This window comes from Gossypium raimondii, chromosome 4, assembly GCF_025698545.1.
Source record: "Gossypium raimondii isolate GPD5lz chromosome 4, ASM2569854v1, whole genome shotgun sequence".
Lineage (NCBI taxonomy): Eukaryota > Viridiplantae > Streptophyta > Magnoliopsida > Malvales > Malvaceae > Gossypium > Gossypium raimondii.
Window position 1 is genome coordinate 8093545 of NC_068568.1, and position 11053 is coordinate 8104597.

Sequence of the window (11053 nt, forward strand, 5' to 3'; positions counted from 1 at the left end):
AATGTATATAAAAATATGTATGTATGCGCATATATATATATAACAAAATTAGGAATTAACACGACATAAATGAGTAAATAATAATAATAATAATAATAATAATAATAATAATAATAATAATAATATAATAATAATAGTTGTAATAGGATTAAAATAGCTAATTTAATAATAAAATAGCTAAAAAAGGGTTCAATTGAAAATAAACTAAATCGTAGGGGCAAAATCAAAACTGAAAACAAACAAATGGATTAAATTGTGACTCGCGCGAAAATAGGAAGGACTAACTAAGAAATTGTCCCCTGTCAATCAAACGGTGTCGTTCTGCCAAAACCCAGGCACATGGGCTCTGGACCAAATTGAAACAGAAGCAAAATTCTATGGTTAAATTAAATAAAATGAAGAAAACTACGCCGAATATGCCGCAAAATCGGAGGGGCCAATTGCGCAAATATCCCCATAAACGAAAACACGCGGATCCTTCCCCCGGGGTCGGGTCACCGCGCGGGTCAGGGCCAAAACGGTGTCGTTTTGGTCCCTGACCTCAAAGTAAAACGGCGTCGTATCATAACCCCTGTTTAAAGCAATTTTTTCTTAAAAAATCATTCCTTCAGTGTTTTTAAAAAAAACTGCAGAGAAAAAGAATAGTTCCCTTATCCCCTTTTCTCCCTTGGCCGAACGGGCCACCATAGGCCCCACCATGCACGGTGGTCGGAGGCACCGAACGGTCGCCTTTATACCCTGTTTCAGGGGTCAACTAAAGGCCGACCCTTCATGGCCTTAGGACCGCGGAGTAAGACCCCAAACGCCACCTTCCTAGCCCGACTTCGGTGACCCGAAGAAGGACTCCGGCGACGGAGTAAATGGAGCGATTCAAGTAAGTCTTATTTCCCCCCCTTTTTTCACTACTTCTATTTACCTAAATCAGTAAAAAATGGAAGAAAGAAAAGAGAAAGTAGATCGGTCAAACCGAAAGAGAAAAAAAAAACCTTGAATGTTCTTCCTTCTTATTTATTTCTGCTAATATGTGTTTCCTTTTTTTTTAAAAATCGGAAGCAGAGAGGGGTTACATTTTCTTTGTGTCTTTATATAGCCGATTACAATACATTTTTATCTATTTCTATTATTTTGCACTGTTTTTGCCTCTGCTTTGCGTGTTGTCCTTGCAGGTAATTGATGGGAGTAGTTGGTGGCAGAGAGCTGGTGGCGTCGGTGGCAGAAGCTAGAGCAGCGGCAGACGTTAGGAGCCCCTAGGGACGTGCGGCGCCTTAGCTAGGGTTTCAGAAAAGCTGAAACCCTAGTTTGACTTTTGTTGGGCCTTACTGTAATGGGCTTGTTTGGATTTGGGCTTTGTTTTATTTGGGTTTGGCATTTGGGCTTGTAATGGGGCTGTTTGGGTAGATTTAGTTTGGGTTTAATTAATTTGATTTTTGGGTCTCTGCTTGTTGGGCCCGGGCATAAATTGGGCTGTACAGCTTCTATCAAACTGATGACTTAGGTATCTATTTGGGACTGCCTCTTTTCCATCGACGTATAACGACAAATACTTTTAAGTTCATGGTAGATAAGGTAAGACAGAAATTGGATAATTGGAATGCTAAGATGCTTTCTATGGCGGGACGAGTGACACTAGCTCAGTCAGTTTTGTTGTCCATCCCTAACTACTTCATGCAAACCGTGAAATTCCATCTAACATTTGTAATGAAATAGAGAGGATTGCTTAGAGATTTATATGGGGGAGTTCTGAAGCTACTAAGAAACCATCGTTGGTAGGTGGGGGGATATTTGTCAGCCTTTGCCTAATGGAGGACTTGGTATCCATTGCCTCAAGGAACAAAATCAATTATTTATGTTAAAGTTGGGATTTAACCTCCTAGCTGATGATTAAGCGCTATGGGTAAGAGTTCTCCGATCGAAGTATAAAATTTTGGAAGTTTGCCCCTGGGAAATTTCCAAAAGCAATTGTTCTTTCATGTGGAGATCTCTTTCCAAGGTTTGGCCCCTTCTGCGTCAAAGTATTCTTTGGTCAATTAGTGATGAGAAACTTATCAAATTCTGGATTGATAATTGGATAGCAGAGTAGGTCCTCTCATTAACCATTGCTTGGCTCCTTCTTTGATTCATGAATACATCACTTTTTGCAAGGTTGTGAATATGGAAGGTAAATGGAATTGGGAGTATATGTGATACTTATTGAATAAAGATATTTTATCCTTTATAGGTGACATTTCGACCTTGAACTCTCTTTTAGGCCCTAATGGAATTATATTGAGCTGGACTTCTGTTGGAAATTTTAGTATCAAAGAAGCCTATAATATGCTTACAAAAAATTCGTTAAACCTGCTGGAAGCAAAATGGAAGCTAGCTTGGCTTCAAATGTCCCGCGACGTATTCATAAGTTTATCTGGGTGGTGTTTAAGGATTGTCTCCTTACTAATAAGGAATGGTGTAGGAGAGGCTTCGCTGATGATCCTTCGTTGAAGCTATGCCAAAGTGTTGAAGAAATTTGTCTTCACGTGTTGCAAGATTGTAGCCAAGCTAAAGAAGTGTGGAAGCAGTTAATCCCCAAGAGGATTTCAAACCAGTTTTTTTCTTCCTTGCTGGAGGTATAGTTATCTACCAACTTGAAAAAAATACTTTTGATGTTAATTTTCATGATGTAGATTGGTCCCCTCTTTTTGGCATAGTTTGTTGGAGGATTTGGAAACAACGGAACTTATATGTGTTCCAAGATATCCATTTTAACATATTTAGTGTGATCAACTCTTCGTAGGGGTGGGCAAAGTCCATCAAGCAGGGACAGGCTCCTATAAGAGGAATAGGGTGAATTGAAGTAGGGATCAGATGTGGGCTCCTCCGCCTATGGGTTTCTTTAAACTAAACACTAGATAATGCCCGTAATCCGAATTTGGGGCTTACTTGTTCGGCAGTAGTAGCACGGAATGAGTAAGGCAGATGGATGTGGGGATTAGGAAGAAATATTGGAAGATGCAGTGTACTTTGAGATGAACTTTGGGCCATCTATGACAGCCTCGAATTAGTTTGGGAGGCTCAATGGATGAACATTATTATTGAAATAGTCTGTGCCTTGGCTATCAAAGGTATCCATGGATATCATAAAGGACATTCGAATAGAGATTTGATTTTGTGTATCCAAGAATTGTGTAAGTGGAGAGTGCTCATAAAACAAGTACCTAGAAACGTGAATTATGCTGCTGATATCTTGGCTAATTTGATGAAAGATTATCCTTTTGGCGATCGAATCTTTCATGTGGCTTCTCCTTCGGTTGATGACCAAATTTGCTTTGGTAGATGTGTTCGGTTTTCCAATCCGAATTCTACTTATAGTTTGTAATTGATATTGTTTTATTGTTAAAAAAAAGAAAAAGAAAAAGGTTTGAGCAATAAAATTAAGGAATTGAAAATTGATTCCATCCGAAGTGTTTAGATAATTGTTAAAATATAAATTAAGAGATCACAATTATTTGAATTACATTGAGTTTTATTTTTTATTAATTTATAATTAATATTTTTATAATACAAAAATAATTTAAAAATTATATATTTTAAAAAATATTACATAAAAATGTTAATTATTTTTATTTACTTAAAATTTAACTATTTTAAAATTTAAGAAAAACACTTTAAATTTTATCAAATAATATCTAAAAGTTATATATAAAAATTTGAGTTCTTCAAAATAAGTTAAAAATTCCAATTTTGGCATAAAGAAAACGAAAACAAATCCACAATTAGCATGAAAAAACGAAAACTGAAATAAAACTCAGGATTGTTTGACTAGATCAATCAAGATATCAGTTTAAAGAAAGGCATTAGACTAATTGACTCAGACAATAAATCTAGACTTTGTTTATTTTTTAGTACTTTTAATGATTTATTCAATCGAATCATATGAAATGATTGAGCCGAAGACCTAATTAATTTAACTACCAATCTAATTTTGAAAAATTATTTAAAAAAATCATAAAAAAAACCCAACAAAATTGCATCCAGCTTAGCTTAAGCCCAACGAACCTGAAAATGCTACCCTCCAAATCCAATTTATCATCTCATCTCCCCCGTAATATTTTACGTTTCCCGCCTTATCAAAACATCAAAAATTTCAATTTGTTACAATACTCGAAACTCAATGAAGCATATAGCATAAGAAAACATCAAACACAAACCCTAGCCAAAATCCTCAAAAATGTCTACGTGGCAGATTTTTTCTCATGCCGGAACAAGTTTTCGCTGGGAGGCTTCCCCTCCTATCCTACCGACTAAGCCTGCCGATAACCCGAACGGAGCTCCGGTTCCTCCACTCCCATCCATGGCCGATCTCCTGCTTCAAGGTAAATAGTCTCTCAATCATTTCGCGTCTGTATTTGATTATCGTGCTCTCAAATTCCTTAGATCCAACGCAGGATGTTCGAAGCTTATTGAGAATGGAGATGGAGAATTCGAGGAATATCCGATGTTCAGAACCGGATTGGGGAAATCGGTGGCGTTGAAAGAATCTTCAATTGCAAAAGCATTATCTATCCTCGCCAACGACGACGCTGCCTCTACTGTTACTTCAAGTAAAGCTTCTCTCTTTTACTTTCATTTTTTTGTTTGATAACTATATTCTGCAATTTAGAGAAGAAACTTATGTCATTTGGATAATTTGAAGCTGAAATTAAAACGGGGAAAATGTAGGAATTGAATTTATGTTCGGAATGGTTTTTCTATTTTTAGGAACCAAGGAGCATTGGTTACTAGAACCATTTAATATATTCACTGAGATGATTGTAAAATTGCGGGACCAAGCTCTTTTTTTTTTTGAACTTATCTGCCACACAGGCAAACTGATTCCAGCGAACAATGGCTGCGGTAGCTCTCTTTTTCAAACGGGCTCTGGGAAAATGGTTAACATATCTTCAGCTGGTCTGGTCAGAGCTAAGACATTGTTGGGACTTGAACACGATAATGAGAATCACAACTTTGAAGGTTTTCAACATCCAAGGAGGTTACCTGCAACTAATGAACCTTATGACTGCCAAAGGTTTTCTCATTCAGGGAAGAAAGAAGATTTGCAAAATTATGGGGTTATGGATGTTACATCAGAACCAAGGCACATGTTAAACTCTAGGAATGGTTTAGTAGGAGGTGAACTAGGCAGTGAAAATGACTCAACTCCAATGCATTCCAAAATGTTTGATTCAGCTCCCAAGCCACCTCCAATGAAGTTTCATACTGCAGGTGGAAGATCATTGTCAGTTTCAAGTGATGCATTGAAGCGTGCAAGGAGTCTTCTTGGTGACCCAGAGCTAGGAAATTTCTTCGGTGAAATGGATCAAGAGGTTCCACCATTTACAGTTTACAAGGAGGAAAATTTTAATGATGCTTCATTAAACAAGGAAAACTGTTTCTTTACTTCATTTCCTGTAAGTAAAGACACATCCAAGGATTTCACATCCCCACTGAAATCATCTTTCAAGCAAACAAGGTCCATATTCAATTCAGAAAATTTAAGGTTTGGGAGTAATTTGATTGAAAAATTTGATGCAGTTGAAAGTTCTAGTGCATGTGCATCGGCCATTAATATGCCTTCTCCACAGAATGCTTTGAATTCAATCAATAGGCTTTCTGAGAAAAATTTTGCAACTAACAATTCTTTGCCTAGCGGTTCTGGTTCACAGACTAATTTGCCTAGAAGGTCATTTGGTGGGCCATTGGCTGATATTTCAAATAACATTGCTACATCTCAAACAAATAACAAACAGGTTATGAATGAAAAGAGGAGAATTGGAAGATCAAGTTTTGTTTCTCCCTTCAAAAGACCCCGCTGTTCCAAGATCTCTGCTCCATTGAATAATGATGTTTCCTTGGTAGCAAATGGTAAATTTATCAGGCCTTTAAAACTTGCTTTAGTTTTATGATTTCTCATTTTGGTTTATTCTCTTTGTTAATGCATGCCTTTTTGCTTCATTAGATGATCATACATGTTGCAATAGAACAGTTTCCACTAAATATCCTTTTCGAGTACCAAGAGTATATATAAAGGAATATTTTGCTGTGCCTCCTTCAGCCTGCAGCACGGTAAACAGCTTCTCATTACAGTTTATTGCCTTCAAGAAATTGGTTAATTTCTCACCATTGACACCTGTTTTTATTCCTGGGTTGCTTTAGTTGAAGTGTTTCCCAATCAAAGGTAAACAGATCACTCCAGAGAATGCTTATGAGTATTTGTTTAAAGATGAAACTGGCTTCAGTCGAATTGGGGCAGAAGCTTTTTATGACATGTTGTCTCATTCTGGAGCTTCTGTGCAACATGTTTCTAAAGAGTAATCACCTTTTTCTCTTATCCATGCCGACTTCAAATCTTTAGTACTTGAAACTTATTTGAATGATTTTCATGGTATACAGCAAGTTACGAATAAACTGATGCTATTGGTTGCTTGCTCAAAGTTGGCTACCTCTAAGTATTTTTTGATATATACCAAATCTGAGTTTGCTTTATAGTTGACTTTTGCTTGTTTGTATTGCTATATGTGCCATGTATTTATTAAACTCTGTTTATCATCTGCATTTTGCAATGTATATTTGTTAAACCATTCCTACTCCCCTTGCATGTCTAGGTGGGTCGCAAATCATTATAAGTGGATTGTTTGGAAACTTGCATGCTACGAGAGGTGCTATCCTTCCAAATGTGCTGGAAAATTTTTAACGGTCTCCAATGTACTTGAGGAATTAAAGTACAGGTATCCAATTACAGTGAGTTGTTTGTTTTGCATCTGATTTTTTTTTTTTTTTTGTTTGAGAAGATATTTATATATATGGAAGCAATTTATAATCCATCTTTTTAGATATGAGAGGGAAGTCAATCATGGTCAGCGTTCTGCAATAAAGAAAATACTTGAAGGGGATGCTTCGCCTTCTAAAATGTTGGTGCTATGTGTTTCAACAATTCAATCAAATTCTGAACCAAATATGGAGACCAACCTAGAGATAACGAATGGAACTCATTATAGTGGCAATGCAAAAGTGGAACTAACAGATGGGTGGTAAGTAAATTCCAATTTTATTGCTTACTTTGCATTGGAAATTTTGGCATGTAAAAGATGTCTGGGCTTACAGGTACTCTATAAATGCTGTTTTGGATGTATTGCTATCAAAGCAGCTTGCTGTTGGAAAATTGTTTGTGGGACAGAAGCTTCGGGTAATTTTTTTATTTATGTTTAAATTTCCCTTTTCAATTAGAGAGTTCTGGAAAAAAATTGTCCATTCTTATGTATTGATTTGTCTTTTGAAGATATGGGGAGCAGGACTTTGTGGCTGGGATGGGCCAGTTTCACCCCTTGAGGTTCTTTCTGATTTGAATTTTCTTTTGGAAATTAAATTCTTGAAAATGCTTTGTCATTTCTTCTTCCTTTCCTTTTCCTTGAATTTCAGGCGTCCAGTGCAATTAGTTTAGCTTTGAACATGAACGGGACGTTTAGAGCTCACTGGGCTGATCGACTTGGATTTTGTAAGCATTATTTATATTTTCTTATTAATTTAAATTCCATTTGTTAGTTGTAATAACAAGAAAAATCAATATATCTCTTACCTCCTTAAGCTTGATTTTCCTGTTAATGTCTTTAGGTAAAGGTTTTCGTATTCCTATGGCATTTAGGTGTATCAAGGGTGACGGGGGTCCAGTCCCTTTGACTTTAGTTGGAGTCACTCGGATATACCCTGTTCTCTACAAGGAGAGGTAACCACAAACTGATCTGTCTGCAATTTCAGGTGAAATGGAACTGCAAGTTATACTTTAAGTTTAATTATGTTTTTTCTTTTTCCATCTAGGTTGAGAAATGGGGGATCAATTGTTAGATCTGAGAGGATGGAGAGTAGAATGGTGCAAAAGCACAATCAAAGGTGACCACTGACCACTATATTCTGTACACGTTTTAAAGTGTTAGAATCCTCCATCGTAATATGTAATTTCATATCATATAGTGGTGTTGAAATTAGATGTAATGCTTTTATCTGCTGCACTTTATATAGGCATGCACGTAAGTTTCAGCAGTCAGCCTTTCGCCAGCCTTTTGGTGATCAACTTCCACCTTTTGTGCTTTTACCAACTAATAGTTCTCTTTATTAGATTTAGTCTTGCTAACTGTCTTTATAAGAAAGAACTGTGATGCCTTTTAACTTCATAATTATTCATTCTTCACTATCATGTGGGTTTACTATACATTTGATAATTCTCATTCTAACAACGCTTGTTGCATAAGGGACTATGATGTGCTCTTAAGAATATCACCTGGTTAATGCTACCAGTATGATTCTTCCTAACAGCCTTAAATATTCATTTGCTCCATTTTGGAAATAACAGAGGAAATCCGAACTTTTAGTGATGTAAATTATAACTGGTATTCTAGCTGGAAAAAAAAATTGAAGTTATGCCTTAAATGATTGTGTAATTGTGAGCTCATAATATATTAGGCTTTTCATGCTTCATCATTTCCTGCTGCAGGTGCTCTGTTCTGGTAGATCATGTTATATCTGAGTACCAAAGAGGGGTCAACAGTTCTTATATCCATAATGACAGTGAGAGTGAAGGAGCGAAAATCTTAAGGATTCTTGAGACATCTGCTGAGCCAGAAGTCCTTATGGCAGAAATGAGCCCGGAGCAACTAACTTCCTTTGCTACATATAAATCAAAACTTGAGGTGCATTTCAGCTCTTCGCTTGAAAGGCAGATCTAGCTAGGAATTGATATTTAACTATGCAGATCTGATTGTAGGCTACTAGGCAGTTAGAGATGGAGAAATCAATTGAGAAAGCTCTGGCGGAGGCTGGATTAAATGAGCGAGATGTTGTTCCATTCATGAGGGTTAGAGTTGTTGGATTAATTAATAGGAATTATCATGGAAAGGGAAGACCTAAAGAAGGAATAATAACCATTTGGAATCCAACAGAAAAGCAGGTGAATCTGAGAGTTTATCTTGCTCTACATTTTTCATCTACTTGTGCATGTGGGGTTTCTCAGTTTCTGCTCTTACAAGCATTTGCTGTAGAAATTATCATTGAATGATCTTTAGTTTGGCAGGATAAATTCTGGGTTTTATGCAACTACTTAGTTTATCTAATAGTTTGATTATGAAGATACATATGGCTGAAACAGGAAAGTGAGCTGGTTGAGGGACAGGCATATGTCGTTTCTGGACTTATACCAATGAACTCAGATTCGGAAATCCTTTACTTACAAGCCCGAGGATCTACCAACAAATGGCAGCCCCTATCTCCCCTGGCAATGGAAAGTTTTGAGTAAGTTTCCATCTGCATTCTGTTTACAACAATTGGTTACAGGCTTTGAACTCATTTGTGTCTTTACAGGGCATTTTTCTTCCCACGAAAGTCGATGAAGTTGTCAAATTTAGGTGAAATTTCTCTTTCCAGGTGAATCTCTGTCCTCTACCTTCATATACAAATGTCTAGCTATTTTCTTCTGAAGATTTTGGTTTCTCACTCATGTTCCTTTTGGGTTCTTCAGTGAGTTTGACATTGCTGCATATGTTGTGTATGTGGGAGAAGTCTATACAGCTTCTCATCAGAAGAAACAGTGGGTGTTTGTGACAGATGATTCCATTTCCGATTTACTGTCAGATTCTTTACTTGCCATCAGTTTTTGCTCACCATCCATTGATGATGACTCGTTTGCACCAATCAACTCTAACTTAGTGGGATCCATGGTGAGTTGTAGTTTTATTATTATTTAAAAAAAATCCAGAATTAACAGTCTCACTGAACACTTCAAGTAAATTAAGGTTATCAGATAAGTACTTTTCCAACTTAATTATTGAGCCGATGCATGATGAACTAATTGATACTCTCCTTGTTTAATGGCTATAGACAAGTCATTATACTTGTTCTTTTTGACTTGTTTCATTTAAAGAGTGACTCTAATACAAAATCTTTGCAGGTAGGCTTCTGTAACCTTATCAAGAAACCAAAGGATCAAATGAATCATCTCTGGGTTGCTGAAGCAACAGAAAATTCTACATATTATTTAAATTTTAAACCCTCAATATCTCACCTCAAAAGTGCCGGCGCTTCTGTTCAGGCATGGGCAAAGGCCTCTAGCTCGGTGCGCACTGTCAAACATAGAAGTGATACGACAGAATTTATTCCTTGATGCTGCTACTTTATTTACCTTTACTACTTGACTTGTTCATGCAGATTATTGACGAACTCCGCAAGAAGGTTTTATTTGTAATTGGCAATTGTGAAGGCTAGCATGTGAACAAGCTGATTTGGCCTGACCAACACTAAGCACCCTTTGCCTATCAAATGGATGCTTCATCTTAGATCGTTTGAACATCAAGGATGAGGTACCTCTCTGTATTTCTCGTCTCTGTTCAGTCTAACTTTAATTGCTGTTACTTGTTTTCCTGTAATATTGGAAACTGATGGAATTGGCTGGCTGGAGGAGTGTAACTAAGAACACTTTTGCTAGCTGTAATCCAGTTTATATATATGTTTAAACTAGTTGAGCAGAAAATAGAAAGACATAAAAAAGGTAGCTTGATTGGGAAAAAAAATAGGGTTTTGGGGGTTATATGCTTGAATGTGCAGATAATATGACTTTGAATTGATGATTTGCATGATCTGTATGAAGGTACTTTGTTTTAACACCCCCCTGAGAAGTCTGAAAGGTGTGAATGAATGCAGTTAAAATTGGAGATAGAACACTCCTTTGCCAGAGTTGGGATTCAGTCCTTGGCTTTTGAGTTGGAATGATGTACGGGTGTTTTATTAGGTAAAAATCCAGTGGGGAACAAATTGTGCTAATAACTTTTTGTAAGTAAATATTATAAGCTGGGTATCTGCTAGTTTTCTTATTTAACACATAGGATGTACGTATATTGTGTTTTCCTTTTCCGTTTCTCCACTCCCATCGTTAGTTTAAGCTGCCAAAATTAAAATTTTTGATGTAAAGAGAGAATTTATTTTGTTGAAACGACCTGGGCCTGATTATCTTTGCCTTGCTTAATTTATAAAGTTCGAATGTGTCAGAGGTTTTGTA

The 11053-nt window shown here is 36.7% G+C and overlaps 1 protein-coding gene and 1 long non-coding RNA gene across 5 annotated transcripts; both read left to right on the forward strand.

The window, feature by feature from the left end:
* The first annotated feature begins 594 nt into the window (after positions 1 to 594).
* LOC105781032 (uncharacterized) lies at positions 595 to 3431 on the forward strand. 2 transcript variants are annotated; one of them, XR_001129466.2, is made up of 3 exons: positions 595 to 874; positions 1167 to 2603; positions 2771 to 3431. It is a non-coding gene; the product is annotated as an uncharacterized LOC105781032 (long non-coding RNA). The 2 variants fall into 2 exon arrangements; XR_008195078.1 differs by having other exon boundaries at positions 596 to 874; positions 1167 to 2158; positions 2249 to 3431.
* A 601-nt stretch (positions 3432 to 4032) lies between these two features.
* Positions 4033 to 11053, forward strand: LOC105780797 (protein BREAST CANCER SUSCEPTIBILITY 2 homolog B). Of its 3 annotated transcripts, none has more exons than XM_012605302.2 (20): positions 4075 to 4349; positions 4422 to 4577; positions 4840 to 5877; positions 5972 to 6078; positions 6169 to 6323; positions 6618 to 6740; positions 6846 to 7043; positions 7117 to 7198; positions 7292 to 7342; positions 7432 to 7507; positions 7624 to 7735; positions 7828 to 7899; positions 8501 to 8696; positions 8771 to 8953; positions 9152 to 9294; positions 9364 to 9426; positions 9521 to 9719; positions 9950 to 10114; positions 10207 to 10358; positions 10646 to 11053. In XM_012605302.2, exons 1-19 carry the CDS (start codon positions 4205 to 4207, stop codon positions 10261 to 10263), a joined length of 3321 nt encoding a protein of 1106 aa, XP_012460756.1. In that variant the 5' UTR covers positions 4075 to 4204; the 3' UTR covers positions 10264 to 10358; positions 10646 to 11053. The 3 variants fall into 3 exon arrangements, with proteins under 3 accessions (XP_012460758.1, XP_012460756.1, XP_012460757.1); XM_012605303.2 differs by having other exon boundaries at positions 4216 to 4349; positions 4411 to 4577; XM_012605304.2 differs by lacking the exons at positions 9364 to 9426; positions 9521 to 9719; positions 9950 to 10114; positions 10207 to 10358; positions 10646 to 11053 and having other exon boundaries at positions 4033 to 4349; positions 9133 to 9289.